The sequence below is a fragment of the Oxyura jamaicensis genome, chromosome 7 (assembly GCF_011077185.1).
Source record: "Oxyura jamaicensis isolate SHBP4307 breed ruddy duck chromosome 7, BPBGC_Ojam_1.0, whole genome shotgun sequence".
Classification (NCBI taxonomy): domain Eukaryota; kingdom Metazoa; phylum Chordata; class Aves; order Anseriformes; family Anatidae; genus Oxyura; species Oxyura jamaicensis.
In genome coordinates, this window is record NC_048899.1 from 23,898,723 (window position 1) to 23,915,320 (window position 16,598).

General features: G+C 40.5%; 1 protein-coding gene across 15 annotated transcripts in view; it reads right to left on the minus strand.

Annotated features, from left to right (window-relative positions):
• The window catches only part of KALRN (kalirin RhoGEF kinase), a 497,542-nt gene that overhangs the window by 132,651 nt on the left and 348,293 nt on the right, over positions 1 to 16,598 (minus strand). For all 15 annotated transcript variants that reach the window (XM_035331506.1, XM_035331495.1, XM_035331496.1 and 12 more), the window contains 12 exons: positions 16,068 to 16,250; positions 14,747 to 14,865; positions 13,689 to 13,755; positions 12,700 to 12,809; positions 10,466 to 10,535; positions 8,713 to 8,802; positions 5,636 to 5,728; positions 4,715 to 4,826; positions 3,261 to 3,451; positions 2,764 to 2,865; positions 1,944 to 2,086; positions 455 to 557 (listed from right to left, as the gene is read on the minus strand). In XM_035331506.1, coding sequence (XP_035187397.1) covers positions 455 to 557; positions 1,944 to 2,086; positions 2,764 to 2,865; positions 3,261 to 3,451; positions 4,715 to 4,826; positions 5,636 to 5,728; positions 8,713 to 8,802; positions 10,466 to 10,535; positions 12,700 to 12,809; positions 13,689 to 13,755; positions 14,747 to 14,865; positions 16,068 to 16,250 — 1,383 coding nt within the window. The remainder of the gene's footprint in view (positions 1 to 454; positions 558 to 1,943; positions 2,087 to 2,763; positions 2,866 to 3,260; positions 3,452 to 4,714; positions 4,827 to 5,635; positions 5,729 to 8,712; positions 8,803 to 10,465; positions 10,536 to 12,699; positions 12,810 to 13,688; positions 13,756 to 14,746; positions 14,866 to 16,067; positions 16,251 to 16,598) is intronic.

The following is a 16,598-nucleotide window of genomic DNA, read 5'->3' on the forward strand; positions in this document are numbered from 1 at the left end:
GGTTAGGTCTCCCAGGCTCTCAAGATACCAGCCAGGATCCCAGTTTTGCTCTATTAATTGGTGTGTAAGCACCTGTATTCCCTCCAACAAACTAGTGATTTTAGCTCAAAGGGTAAATGTGGAACGCAACCAACTGTTTGCTGATTCAGAAGCTGGCTCCCAAAGGGCAAGTTTTACTATGGAGAGAAAAGGTTGCTCTGGGCTGTTTCTTCAGAGCCAATTCAAACTCTGTGCACTAACCACAAAGAAGCTGCAGCAAAAGATGTTACCATGTAAAACAGTGGTACTGATGAGCTTCCAGAAACAGGCTGGATTTAATAGCCTAGCAAAAGGGAATACAAGTTTTGACTCAGTAGAAGACAGGTTGCTATGTTATGTCTTTTCTATTCTGCTTTTCACTTACATTTTTTCTGGGGCCAACTAGCTGCAGCGTATTTTCACATTTCAGTCCTACCTTATCACTGTCCACTGTATTCTGTGATGTCCTGGATGCAATGGAAATGGTGTCTGGTTGACTGCTGCCATCTCCTTGGCTGTCTGCATCATCTACTCCATCTCTGCAAAAGACGTAAGAGGGAAACAACCAGGCCTACTTAATGCACCATCTTGGAATGTGCACAACTTTATAGGTGAATTTGAGAAGTGCCGAATCAGCATGCCAGGGCTGGCTTTACACTAAAATTACCTCACTGATACAGCCTATGTTGCTGTGTAGCTTGCAATTTAAAATGATGTCACCCTCAGCCATCGGGTTGGGATTAGCACATAATCACCACGTTTGTTGCTGGAAACAGGATGGCTGTTGCATGCGTATTTACAGCACAGAAGACTCTGGTGTTCAGAAATAGCTCTGTAATGAGGGTGTCAGGCAGAATTTTTCCTTAAATTAGATTTCTGCCTTAACCAAAACCATTCAGCCCTGGTTATATGTGGCACAGAAGGAAAGGGCATTTATCTTGTCTCACAGGAACCACACTTTCAGGAATTTAATATTAAGCCATAAAGATGATATCCAAACAAATATGAACAATGACAGTGTAGAGCTCTCTGAGGCTATCTCTATGAATCTGCCAGCAGAGGGTATTTTCTCCCTTTTGCAGTTCTCCTAAATTTTTATCGGTCTTTCAAAATAAACATTTTAATAATACAAAATACAATAAAATGTAATATAAACAAGAACACTGCACCAGAAAGCTCTTAGACTGGCGCATGTCCCCAGGAAGAAAGCTCTAGATCTCTGCCTTGCTCCTAGATGATCTGGCTTACTCACTCTTTGGATACCTCTATAAAACAGCCTGCATTATGAGATTGGATACATGATAATATTTGATGAGGAAGGGGAGATGCTCAAACTACAAGTGGCTTTTGGGAATGTCAGCCTGACAAGAAAAGAATAATCGATTTCATATAATTTCTATTTAATCCAGGACTGAAAGAGGTTGACCAAAAAATTTTAATATTATTATAATATTAGGATTAAATGAATTATATTATTATTATAATATTATTATAATATTAGGATTAAATGAATTTGTATTTGGTGATGAAACACAGATTCTTCATTCTAGTAATATATTTTCATGACCAGCTATGACTTTCCATTGTCAAACAATTCAGAATGCCAAACAGGAAAAAAAAAATAAATCTGTTAATACTCAATTAAATATGTAATTTCTCCTTTGGGAAAGAAACATAACCTTGGACTGAAGAATTTTTACTGTTCATTTTTCCCAGTACTTTGGAGTGCTAAAATTAAAGACATTTGTATGAATATAATAGAAAAACTACTTTTGCCCAAACAACATAAAATGCAAAGATGATGAAAACTGCTTTCAACTATAGTAAGAAAAGCAAGTGAATCCAGTAGAGAGTCTGCAGACACTACACTGCTGTCAGCAACAAACCTCTAATGATTTCACGTTGTATGGAATGACTGAGGTTACCTTCTACTGTTGTTTCGCTGCTTTGCTGGTGTCTTGGGGAGTTGAATTGGCTCTTTCAGAGCTCCTTTCAGATGGATAATCCTTTCTTGAATGACTTCCCGGATATTTTTGATCCATTCCTGTTTTGTTTCAATACTGGATGCCTGAAGTTCCACAAGGCAGAAAGACAGACACTCTATCACATTCCCAGCGTATCACCTTCTATGTAGAAGAATTGTGGCTGGCTGATAAAAATTCATGATTAACTGCTTCTCCTCTCTGATATATTGTTCTAGCTGCTGGATACCTGGTAACCCCAACTGAGGGTATTTTACCAGACCTACTTGGCAAGCAACAGCAAAGCAGCTAAGCTCTGGATAAATATAGTTAATGCTAGCAATACAGCATTCTCTGTTAAGGGGAAATAGGTTATCAGTGCACAGCGGGATTTCCTCAGACTAAATAACTACCAAAAAAAATATCTTTATTTGAACATCACTTGACAGAAATGGCTGTCAGCTCTGGAGGGCTGAAGAAAATGTTGCCTGTAAATAAACCCAGTGGCATAGGACTAAGGGAATTACACCTCCCAGAAAACAGCCCCAGATGTGTCCTGTGTTAGTGTGCAGCTGCTCAGTCAAGATTGCAAGAGATGCAGTTTCAGCAAGGCTTGACTCGGACTGTGGCCTTGGACCTGAATTGCTCCTGACGCAGGCATGACCCCACCGACAGATATGGAAGCCATGTTAGTATGAGGATGGAAGAAACTGACCTTCCATTTAGGGCTCTCGAGGCCTCAACTAGCAGCTCTAACGGCAAAGGAAGCAAAAAAAAGACTTACTTTCAGCACTGTTTTATTGTCTGAGGATGGTGTTCGTCCAGACCACAAAGCAAATTTACAGGGATCTCCTTCCACATGTTCAGTCACTCCCAGTTCTGAGGTCTAGTGTGGAGGAAAGACAGTAAGAGATTTCATATAAATTAAGCCTCATGAGTCCAGAAAACTTTATATTTGTAGGGAGAATTAGGGGAGGCAGGGATGGATATGGGAATATCTCTGCTTTGCTACACACAGATAACAGAAAACCATCAGGGTATGGCAAGAAAGAGTGAATAGTTTAAGTGATCCTCCTTGCACTTCCCAACCACCCATCACATTCACTCTCTTAAACCTCTCCACTCACTGTGAGTTTGGCTTCCCACAGGGCCCAGAGCCACCCCCTCCAGGTGGCTTGAGCATCCCCAGCCCAAGACAGAGAAGTACAAGCCATCCCTCGAACTCTACTTCTACCTACAAGAAATGCAATGCCCAGAATATTTCTTTGCAGCCACACCTACCAGTAGCTTGTTCTTGTAAACATATTTTGTGTGTCCTGAAGAATCTTTGATCTCTTTGCTAAACACCAAAGAGATTTCAAAGAGAAACAAATGCCTCTCACGGCCTTTCCGAATTAAAGACTTGGGATCCCACACTTGGAAGGAATCCTGAAGGATCAGCTCTCCCTGGACGTCCAGGTTCTCATCAAACCCTAAATAGAGCACACAAAACACACTGGCTAGTATTTGTTCCTGGGGGCAGTAATGCCCAGAAGCAACAGAGCAAGGAGGATTTGGAATAAAAAAGTATTTATGTTTTTTATGGATATTCTGAAAGGACATTAATGGACATTTACTGCCCTGGTGAACTTTTTTTTTTTTTTTTTTTTTTTTTTTTTTTTGTCTACTGCCAAATCATAATTATTTCACCAGAGCCAAATATGTCATATGTACTAAATGAGACTTATGCTAAGAATAGTAGTAATTACTTAAATATTATAAAGCTTTTAGTGGTGGTTACTGTACACAGAACTGCAACGCAATGAATCTTATGCATGTCACCACAACTTCAGAGGAATCTAAGATGCTGTGGCTGGAAGTACTCTGTCATATCATGATGCCCTCAAGCATGCTAACCCAACCTCCAAGGACCCGTCTGAACCCACAGCAGTATGCTGGGGAGCTACATGTATAAGAGCAAATCAGTAGGTTGTCTGAAACATGCTCTCCAAGAGTAGTTCCTGATCTTCCAAGCCACGTGTCAAAAACCTTCATATCTGAGGATTGCAGGATGCCCTCCACATAACTTGGAGGCCTGATGGAAAAGGGAGTCCTGGGGACAGTTCACAGGTGTGGGCTGGACACAAGGTGCCCTTCCTGCTGCTATCTCAGCAGCCCATGGGTCACACTTCTCTCCAGAGAAAACATTTTCTATAAATTTGAAATACTTTTTTTTTGTGATACTTTTTTATTTTTTTTTTCCTTTGGGCTGATTATACTAATATTTTGAAACACAAACTGTTTTGACTCAGAAAACCAGAACATTTTCTTTTGAAATGTAGAGATGTTGAGATGTTAGAAATGTTTTCATCCAATAATCATTACAGCTGTGAGCAGCTAAACTGATACTGTTTCAGAAGGTATTTTTGTTTCAGTAAGTAGGAAAAGCTTCAGCAAATATATATATATTGTATATGTTTACATATCCACTCAGATGTATATATACATACAGAAATACACGTATACATACCATATACATATACTACATATGTAAATATTTTATACATAAACAAAACTCCTAAGCTTCCTAGCCAGTCTCCAAGATTTCTGGGGAAATTTAAGAAGGAGATAGGAATTTCCTGAAAGTGATGACCAGCCAACAGTACTGCTACAGCCAACCTGTGTTAACCTTCTAAATTAGTTGCAAGTAGGCTCAATTCATGCCCAAATCCCTTCCTTTCCCCATCCAGCTATACCTTCCAGCATGCTGACGTGCATTGCGTCGTTGGCCTTCTTGGGGACACTGAGCATCACTTCCAGACCATCTTTGAGCTCCCCTTTGCCTTCCTCACAGCAGGTCAGCAGTTCCTACGAAGCAATGCAGAACACCTGTAAGCAAACTCTGACCGTGCTGTCTCTATCTCATGTTGTGTTTTTGGTACGTAGAGTGCAAAGTTGGAACCATGTCACTAACAGTGACAGGAAAAAGCTGAACTGCATCAAAACTCACTATGGATGCTTGCAAATAGTGGGTATCATATGGGAAGGACTATAAACCAAGACAAGTCAAGGCACTATTGAACGAGACTGCACTCAGAGGGTTTCTGAGGTTTTATGCCCATGTTCCGGCTACACTAGTCAGGGACCAGGACCCCAGCCCCATTTTTAAGTCTTTGTTTTGTATATGAAGGTTTTCCCTGTTTTTCAAACATGCAAGAAGTGTCCGTTCCCAAACAGAATCTGACAGGAGTCTCGGTGAAGAGTCCTTTCCCAAAGTTCATTACTGCTGTCATTCAAGTCTTTAATCAAAATATTACATGTCACAAACTTAGCAAGAAGAAAAGGAAAGTAAAACCATTCTGTCATCCCTTCAATTTCCCTTTCCCTTGCTTTTCAGGATTAAAACCACTTGTACACCCACAACCAGCTGAAGCAAGCCATCACTTATTTGCTATTTGCTTTTTTTTTCTTGCTGTGAGTATTTTCCTTTAAAATTTGCAACCTGATTTCACACTTCACTGTCATGCTCAGGCCTGGGTAGTAGGAGCAGCAGCTCAGCAGTAGCTGCTTACAGATCACGGACAGCTTGATGAAGCATCTCCTTTTAGAATAAAAGTTAACTCATTACAACTGTGAACTGCTCTGCATGAGCTGATTTGGGCAGCTCACTAAGGTACCTTCAGTAGGAGTTGGTATTTTGTGATCCTCTGGACAGGCTTGATTAAATAAGAAGAGATAGAATTTGCCAGACCATGCCTTTGCTGAATTTCCTAGAAGAGATAAAAACAGCAATCAGTCATGGAAAACTGTTAGCCCCCTGCCAGACGGAACCACCCATAACAAACGTCAGCTCTGTATCTCTGCATTTCTTTGTTTAGCATTTTAACTCTCTTCAAGCTCACATACAAATATCAGTGTGGTTTCATAGAGGCTGGCAATAAACTGCAGTGTCCCCCTAAGGCCACTCAGACTGCAGGAGCACTGTGCAAGTTGAGCTAAGGCTACACTGAGTAAACTACACAGGCTTTGATTTAAATATGACTTATCTGTCATGTCAACTGGTTTCTCTTAGCTATGAAGGCTGAAAGCAGTTTTAACGTTCAATTAAAACGGAGTGACATTAAATTAAATTGCACAAGTAGGGTGCAATTTAGCTGTCTAAACATAAGCAGCTAGTACCATCTGAGAGCCCTGAGGTAGCTGAAATATCCACATGGGAGCAACGCAGCTGACACTGCTGACAGACCTATGCTGTTCTGAGGCGGCAGCTGGGGGCCGGGAGAGAGGCCCTTATGATACCTCTTATAGCTCTGAGTGCTTCTGAATGGCAGCCAAATGTCTGGGCTGATCACTGTGACGTGCTCATGAACTTCTGGAGTCATCGCAGATAGGTACTGGGTGAGGTCTGCAAAGCACTCCAGTGGGAGCTCCTGAGAATCCCTCAAGACCCTACCGCACATATTTAGTCATCTAAAAGATTTGGATATTTGATCCCTGCTGCCCTTCAGGGACAGGTTCTGTGCTGAAGTAGGACAGGCTGGGATTCCTCTGCCTCTGCTAGGCTATGGGCATGCCGGCCCCCCTCCTGGCCAGGATATACTCCGGTACAACAGGAAGAGAAAGGAAGGGGGAATGGGATTTATCCGAGTCTGGAGGGTAACTTTTAGGCTGTAAAGTGAAGAAGTTGCACAAGATGAAGGGGGAAGAGCTGACAAGAACAGAGATTTTCTTTCTGTATACAGTTTGATGTTCTGCTGAATACTACTTTTTATTTATTTATTTTAGCTCTAGTGTTTATGCTGATATGCAAAAATAGCCATTTTTTCACAAAAGGTGCCAACAGAAGGTGTTGATTTTTGTACTAGGCATTTGTTTCTTTTTCTTTCTGAAATAAATGCCTGTGCCATGAACAAGACCCAAAAGGAAAGAAACTCTATGTGGGGTTTAGGGGCGTTTGCATGAAGCTGACTCATGGCTGGCTCCCTGTTTGGTGGTGTTTGCAGAGCGCATGGCTTGGCTTCAATTAGTAACTGCGTGAGCCAGCACACAGCTGGCCACACCTGTGAACTTCCTGAAGCTGTCTAAGGACACTAATTTTTGTAGGATCTAAGTAATTAATTCAGCACTACTCCTTCTTTCCAGCTCTCTGAACAGCAGGACATGCTCCCAGCAAGATGTGTCCCCCTTGGGCACCCCCTTCTCTGCCAGGATGCTCCCTGGTCAGTCTGGGCAGAGGCAGAGGAGGCTGGTGGAGTAACATGTCCCTGCTGCGTGGGAGCCTGCAGCTGGAAAGCAATAGCACTGCTACATGCAATCAGATAAATGCACTGCTGGAGAGGGACGTTCTCCCTGCAGCTCTTCCCTTTGGTCTCTGAAGTCTTGGTATATGACAGCAGCCTGCTTAACTGTGACTGTCAGGCACAGAGATACCTGAACTAGATTTGAAGCAGCCTAGCCACAGAGCTCCGTGCTCTCGTCTTTGCTCTGGTTCTTGTTTGAAGCAAGCTTAGTTCATGTTATAGCACACAATGGCTCACCATTAGATACAGCTTAAGTTACTACTTGGGCTGAAAAGCGTCCCAGGGGCTTGCGAGAATTGAAGGTGTGTGAGGCACTGTGCTAGCAGTTGTCTTGCACCCAGCTGAGCTACAAACAGGATCAACATTGCATTACATGCAATGGCAGCAGCCCAGGCAAACATCAAAATATTCTCTACGTAGGGCAGCACAGGACCTTACAGAGGACCTGGGATAGACAACATGGAGAACCAGTACACACCATTCAACAGGCTCAAGCGCCACCTCCTGGAAAATCCATTTCGGTTCAATTCTACGTCCCCCATTAGTTAATAAGGGGAAAAAAAAAAAAAAAAAAAAAAAAAAAAAGTGTTAGTTACTTTTCTTCTGGCTCACATGAACCCCTTCAGTGCTGAGTTTAACTGATCAGTGGCACAGACAAAACCCAGAGGAACTGATTCACGTCACGTGCCAACCACATCACAGGTTGGATACTGCTGAGTCTTAAGGATTTGTAAAAGGGTTTCTCTTTGGAAAAGAGACATTAAGGTTTCAATTAATTAATTATTTTTTGGGGGGAGGGATTGCTTTTGGTTTGTGTTTCCTCAGAAAGACAATAACTTAAAGCTGTAAGCTAGCAGACAGGCATGGAAAAATGCATGAGGTTCCAAAAATCAGAGGGAGTGCTTAGTGTAAAAGTACCGAGAAACTTCAATGATTTTTTTCTCAGTCCACAAAACAATGATGGGAGCCTGCAAATATTTATAACCAGGTGTACTGCTTGTAAGGGAAACAGTCTAATTGCAGGCAATGGAGTCCCTTACTAGCACAAGGAGGCAAATATTTACTAGGGTGGGTTAGCTTTATAGAACAGGGGGACAGGATCTTGTTTTGGACTTAAGGATTTCAGGTCATAAAATATAATGGGATTTGCTTTTCATTTTACCGCTAAACCTGGAAGCAGAGAGTATATCTAAACCAGATCTTCAGAAAGGATTGGGTCTGAAAAATGCACAAAGGTTCCCATGAGAGTGCCTGTCTCCATTAAAAATTACTTGCCACACTGATGAAGATCACACATCAGACTACAGCCTATCAGTTTTTACAGCATGTGGTATCTGCAGTGGAACGGAAAACTCAAATGTTAAGGCACGAAAATGAATCTGTTGCTCAGACGTAAAGAGGAGGTGTTTCGGATGCAGTATGTGTGCTGAAGGAAAATGGCAGTGGCTGCTTACATCAAAGAAAGTCCCTGCGTGTTCCAGGATGAGCTGGCTGGAGTCAGGCTTGTTTTTGCAGTAGGTGACATACATCTGAAATTTATCTGCCTGTGAAAACAAACATCAAGGGAAAAGCATGATAAGCTATTTCTCTGCTCTCACAGTCCCTCATTAAGGCTCACCAGGACAAATACAAGTGACAAACCCCCACCTCTCGAAGCAACGTGAGAAATATGAATTAAGAACGGAAGACTTAGAGGCAGTTTACACCTTACCTGAGCAGTTCTGAGGGAATGAGGTGCACCATGTAACAGCTATGGGAGTCTTTCTTTAACAAATGCGACAGAGGGAAGGCCTAAAACTTTAATCCAGCTGAAAAACAATTTCTAAGAGCTCTGATGAGGTTACACAGATTGCATCCAAATCCCAGTCATGAAGCGTTGGCTGTCTCACCTACTTGCAGATAAAGCCAGCATGGGAACTCCGGGCAAGACACTCACCTAGCTGAAAGTGGCTTGAGCCAACACTTTTGTCTTAAGACTGGCTCAGATTTGTGATGTCTGACTCAAACTTGCCTTTCCTACCTTGGTTCAGACTTTAGTGGCTCAAACTTTATGTTGTACTAAGAGTGTTTTGCATTTCATTTCCTAATTTATTTAAGAGGAAATTAAAAGCATCTGTGCAGTCCTGCCTTAGAGCAGTTTCATATTACTCAACACTGGTGTCAGGGAGAGGGAGGCAGGCAGAGGAGGATGGCCTCCTTTGATGACTATTGCTTTTTTGATACCATGAATCTAAATAACAGGACCTTGCAATTGGGCAGGCAGTTTTACATGTACATCTATAAGCACAGCTCTGGACAAGTACTGTTGCTGAGCTTATGTGGTACTATCTTAAAAGCACCATGAATATTTTGCACAGAATTATATGTAAATGTGTTCATCATTCATAAATACGTAACCTCTTCCTTGTAAACTAAATTTCATCAGTATTTGTGCCGTGTTTTTAAATTAAAAGCCTATTCAAAATCATCCAAACATGTGCATTTTTTTGGTAAGTGAAAAGGTTCCATGACTTCAAAAATACTAATTCACAGTTTTAAAATATCAATAAAACCAGCAGAGAAAACATGAAGAAGGCTGAATTGCCTGGTAAATGTTTTGAAAAGAGAACAGTTTTCATACAGACAAATTACCATAGCCAATTCCTGGAGCCTCCTATGCACATGAAGACTCTTAGCATCAAGATTTCAAAGTCCTGCTGGAAATTTTCCTGGCAGTGAGTAATGGAATGAAAGAGTACAGTGGCTCAGCAATTTGACATTCATTTCTTAAGCAAAATGTTGATAAAAGAAGATGTTCATGCCTTTGTAAAGGCCTCATGCATGACTAAAAATCTCTAAGGAGGCTGGATTATGATTTTAAATGTTTCATCCTTGCAGGGTCCTTTGCAAAGGAATGAATTTCACCCTTAAATATGGATTTGGTTTAACAAATTCTTTTTGAACAGGTTCTTGAACCAGCAGAGGTAAGTACTGTGTTGGTCAGTGCAAGACAAGGAGTGGGACTCTGGAAGGCTTTCATACCACTCAAGAGAAAGAGTTAAGGAAGGGAGCTTCCACCCTGAGAGAGTGAAGGTAGAAACAGTCCTCATTACAAATTAACCCTTGATTTCACTTTTCACCAGGGATGCAAAACCTGCACCAATTCTCAGCTTGTTTCTGTCTGTACTGGACGAATTAATTTGGATAAATAAAAAGAAGGCTCATTACCCAGGTGACGAAGCAATGGCCCACATCCTCAGGCAGTTGTTCATATTTCTCAAGTTCTTTCAGAAAAATGCTAAAAAAAGAAGACACCGATATAATTAGTTACAGTTAAATACCCAGGGGAAGCAGAATGACCAATGAGTTGATCAGTGTTAATGATCAATAATTGTATCTTGACTGTGAGGCTAATCAAGTGTGCTGCCAGTGAAGAAAATGTGTCCTTGCAAAGGCATGCTTTGCTATTTGAGTATAAAAGTGCCCCACTCAACCACAATGAAAAAGGTAAGGGTCCAGTGTGTTCAGGAAGACAAAGTGATATTTAAGAACCAGACCAAGTCTTCAAAAAGATCTTGTGAAGTGGTTCAAAAACAGGAGCCCAAGTGTTCCAGCTTCCCATAGTGAAACTCAGCACTCTGAGCAAAGGACAATTTAAACAAGCTTGACACGTTGTGGGTAAGTAGTAAATTCTCCACATACAGATTTCATAATCAACTCGCTCCCATCACCTTGTACTGTGAGTGACATCTCTGATTTCAGACAGAGCTTTATACAATGCCTAGGTGGAAAGAGCAACATGAAACAGAAGTTGCAGAAGGAGAAGCAACTGTGTGTGCTGTTTCTCTTGCCCTGAGTCATGTCGGAGGATGCATTAACATCACTGCCCAAAGGAGAAGATTGGAAGATGCAGGTATGGAGGGGACAATTTATTTTAGTGATGTTAGAAGCTGTGGTGGGAAAAGGATGATGCACATGCAGCAAGCTGGTAAAGGATAGGTCAGAGGAAGGAGAAACAGCAGCAACAGGGAGCACTGGGGCATGACTGAGGGGCATGACTGGGGGTGGCTGCTGAAAGTGAGGGAAAGTCAAAAAGAGTAATCAGATGTCATCAGTCAAAGTCAGTAAAAGGAAAACAGCATCACAGAGAGGAGAGGGGAAGCGGGAAGGCAACGTTGTGGTCCCAGAATAGTTAAATGGGGAAGAATATTTACTGATATGACTGCACAATTCTTGTGGGCTGTAAGTCAATTCATCCATTAATTAAAGGTCTTTTAAATCTAATATGTAGTTTGACTCTACTATTTTGTAATGCCTTGAAGCTGCTTGCACAGAAGCAGGCAAACAGTAGCCTCTCCTGGACCATATTCATGTGCATACGATGGCACATTCACCTGTCTGAAGCACTGGAAGTCTCCCAGAACTTCAACAGAGAACAGTCTTCTGAGCTGTTTTTCAAACTGCCTTGCTTTTGATGTACAACTTGAAGACAGACTTTGAAATTCAGGCTGAACTTGTGGGATTCAGCATCCCTAAGTGATGTAACTCCCATTGCATTCATATTATATCAGGGAAACAATGCCCTCTAAGCACATCTGATACAGTCTCATCGTGATAAAAGGGAGCACTGTTACTTACGGATTAAACACGGTGAGTCTCTAAGTGGCAAGAAAGCTTCTTTTTAATCCAGCTCATGTCAGCCATTCCTTTTTTCTCCCCTTGTGTTTTCCAAGAGATTGTATTTTTGACAGACAAGTTTCCAGACCTGATCTATTTTCTATTTCATAATTTCTACTTAAAATATTCACTTTACTTATCATCTCTTACCCCAGTGTGATTTAGAGAGAATCACAGCTGTGATACCATGCTAAATTACTAAATTTTGCCACGATCAATCCTTTGAATGTGGTAGTACCTGATTGTTTTACCCACAATTCTACTATGAATTCACATCCACCAGTCTGAGACGTGCAGCTATAATGGAGCCAAAGGCTGCAGTTCTCACATTTTGATAGGGCTATAGTTGTGACGCTATATATATGAAATATAATATGCATCCATCAAGAAGACCTCATTTCCTAAACTGTAAAGCTGAAGGAGCATGCCTGCTACCTCAGTGCCCCATTCTTCCTCAAATGGAAGATATGCAAAGAACAAATACAGTGCTGTGGGATGGAAAACGTGTAAGACTATAACGTATTGGTATAATAGGACTTCAACATTGTTAATCAGCTGTAGGCACAGTTTAAACAAAAATGCAATTCATTTTTTGTAAAAGAAAAACAAAACAAAACAAAACAAGAAATCAAACATCATTTTATAAATCTAGATCAATTACTTTACACTCTGGTGTACATTCTACTGTAGGCGTTCAGAGCGGACACCACATAGATGTGTAGGCATATGTATGCTTTTGGTTTCTTTAGTCAGCAAACATCAACAGAAATGTTAGGAAAACCTACTTGTTATGAAAGTCATATATCTCCTGAATATTGCCAAAGATGATGTGTTCTTTATTAAGAATCCCAGCGGGTATTTCTTCCACTCCACTTGTCATTTCCCAAAGGTAAGTCTGGAAGACAGCAAAAACTCTTAGCTTTGAGAGAATAAATGCAGTGAAAAAGAACAGATCTTGCTTTGTTGCCGAAGGCACAGGCTGACAAGGGAACTACACACTTTGATTAAACAAACAGGGTAAAAAAACAGATGTTCCAGTGTCACAAAAAGCTCTCCAGAGAAATTCAAAGTGCTGACACTGAGAAGTTGTCTGAGGAGAAGGCAAAAATGTGGCAATAGCACCTGTCTTTGCTGTCCAACTGATGGTGTCCAAGAACTGCAGGCAGAAATAGTTGAAAGATAAGCTGCATTTGCCAATTCAGTAGCATTAGACACATAAAAATACATTTCAAATTGCAGGAAAGTGAATCTGACAGACTTCACTGAAAAACACTCTGCTTTTTGCCCTGATTATCATAGTCTCCTTCAGAACCGCCCTGCTGCAGAGCTAGGTAAGCTATCTGACAGTGCAAATCCAGCTCTTTGTCTAGCTTGAGGTGATCTCTAGCTTGAGAAGATCCAAAGAAAGAGAACTGAATTCTTAAGGAAATGCTCCATGACTGAAAAAAAGACTGGAATCCAACAAATTTCAGGTCAACTCATGAACATACTGCTATTTACTGAATCCCAAGACATTGCTTACTCTCTTACTATCTGTTTTGATATTAAAGGCACACTGAGGTGTCCCCAGAGGAGCAGACGTTTACAGATATATGTGAGGAGCACAGGGCACTGTTCTGCCACTGACAGACAGGCTCCCTCCACTCTCACCTGGCTCCCACCACCAGACATGGCTCTGCTGTCAGTTGCCAATGGTGGGTAACCTCACACCACCACCACAAAGGACACCGTGTCCTTCCTAAAAACACCAGAGACTCCCCAGGCTGTAACTTACCTCTAAACATTCATGTAAATCCCTGACATAAGCTTTTTCTGTCTGAAGTAGCTCAGCCATAATGAATCTGGAAAAAAAAATATTTAATGTGCTTTGGGCATTATAGGCAATGTAATGAAGAGAAAACAACATTCTTCTATTGTCTTCATGAATCAATGTACTTCCCCTCTGAATCTCCAGCTGCCTCATTTTGCACATTTCAGCTTCATATATGAAATATCACTTAATATTCTAGTATCTTGTAGCATTATTTTTTAAACAACTTTTCTGCATAAAATTCTGTTAAGTTGTATTTCTGCAATGCTGAGGCATGATTTACTATCTACATACCAACAAGCTATAGCAGTCAACCAATTGTCAGCTATTTTTTTTCCATAAGAAAAGACTTGAGATTCCCCAACAACATTTTCAACTTCACTAACATGCAATTAAAAGTCACCCTGAAACTTGAATTTCAGTGGGAATACTAATGGATTGGGGAGACACTGCTAGTTTGAAGAGGATACAACAGCTTGGTATCTGACTGGAGACAATGCAAACTACTGGGAAGCCCAGCAACTACATTTGCAGTACCTCAAGCTCAAAAATCAAGTGCTCGATGCTTTGAGAATGTGCCACAGGAGGACCAAGTGTAACCACTGTCCCCTAAAGGAGAAATGGTTTCTTATTAAGGTTGTCCAGAGTAATGACTATTTCAGAGGGATGGGAAGGATCAGACATACAAATGCTTTCCAGAATATTCTCTCACTAAATTTAAGGTAAAGTATTGTAAAAGTGAAGCATTTCTAGATTTAAGTGCATAAGGGTCTACTCAAAGTGCTCAACTAACACTTTTCCCTTTCTAAAAGGAACTTCTGATTAAAAACATAAGAAATTCAAACTGTATGTTCTGATATTCTCTTGCCTACACATCACAACTTTAGCTACACCTGTAAACGTATCTCAATAGCTCCCCTGCTAAGAGTTATAGGGATGTCAGTCCATTCTGGTCATGTAAATATCACAGAATCACTTGGAGATATCGTATCATGGCTCATTGTGAGATTTTTGAGACATACTCTTTCTTTCTGGCTGATTTTCTTTTTTCTTCATTGACTTCATGATTTGCATCTCTCAGCTTTACCTCCCGGTCTGAAAGACTTGCTGGAATAATATCAAGCTCTAGGTCTTTGTTATCCTAAAAAAAGTAACAGTACAGATTTTAAGTTCACGTAAGATTACTGTTGTGTAAATTGCAGCATGTCCGTGAGAATAAAAGGATAAGAAGGGAAAAAAGTAAGATAAAGATACTAGTGTAAGAAAAAAGGAAATTCAAAGAGATTTAGAAAAACAACAGTGAGAGGGAAGAAGATGAGAAGGTGAGAAAGAAATCTTAAAAACCAAACCGAAAAAAACAAACAAACAAACAAAAAACCCACACCACCACCCACCCACCCACCCCAAACCACTATTAAATTTATTACAGTCTCTGCTGTTACTTCTATCTATCTAGGAATACACACTGATGACAAACATCTAAATATTACCTTACTCCTTTCACATCTCAATTTATTACCTAGTATCAGACCTCACAAATAGTCTGAAAAAGTGGGGCACTACCCAACAAGAGCCCAGAGACAATTCCAACTTCCAAAGGCCTTCTGCTATGGAAACACCTTTTTAGAAAGTGATTAGTAACTCTGGGTAAATTAGAGACCCGACAAGAAACAGGACATTTAAGTTATCTTGAGGATGTGAGGGATTTTTTTCATTTTTCTTTGATACTTTATTTTAAAGGATGGTTGACCAAAAGGTTTTTAAGTGTTTCTGCTTCTGACACACCCCTGATAATTTGGCTTGGGAATACCAGGAAGTTCCAATTTTTGTTGCTTTTGCATTGCTCATTTTCACCTAAAAGAGCTCAGAGATGAGGCTGGTGATTTTTTTTTTTTTTTATTTTTTTTTTCCATTTAGTTAAAGGACGAGAGAATAGAAACATCCAATCAAAGCCTGGGATTGATTAAAAATAATAGTGTAGCAGTAATATTTATGGCTTATGCTAAAATTAATACAGACTTTTATTCAAATAATATGTTTCTCCCTCCTTCACAGTAGCTGTATAGTGTCCTGCAAACATTTGTTTAGAAAGTCCTTCTGATCTTCATCTGATTCCTCCTCATACCACTGATAGATATTACACAAAACCAAAACAAAACAAACAAAAAAAAAACAAAACAAAAAAACATTTTTCTCTTCAGAAAGAACAGTTCTGGTATTGACTAGTTTTAAGTGGTTATGATAGATGTGTGACAACCTGCAGCATTCATTCTGTAGCCTAGACTTCCCTCTGTGACTATCAGCTTTGGTATAAAACCTCAGCAGGACACGGACTTACAGTACCTCTGTATTGATTCCAAGGGCTTTTTCCAGGGAGTAGCGGTATTTCCCCATTCTGAGAGAGAAGTCACGGTAGCGTTTGTCAACAGTGGTGACCCACTTCCTGATTTCAGTGGCGTGCATATGTCCTTTTTCTACAAAGCTATCAGCCAGCTGGATGAGGAGCTTCACTTTCTCCTTTGTTTGCTGCCCAAAACATGGTACTCAGTTATGTTACACTATTATTTCTTTTGCTTTTAATTTACACTGCATTCAGAAACAGCTCACTATTTTATATAGATCATTTAACTTCGTCTTATGCAGAGTAAGATGCTTTAAACTTTTTCCCAGTAAGACACGAAAGAAATGATATTTTTATTATGAAACTTATGAAGCTGCAGAAGATACAAAAAGTCAACTACTTGAAACCACACACACAAACACATAAGGAAAACATGTTGGAAGTTAGAGACATCTCCTTCGCATAACCAAAAACTTATTTTTGTGAGCCTTGGAGTAGAAGATGGGATTTCACAATCATACCTCATAAAACAC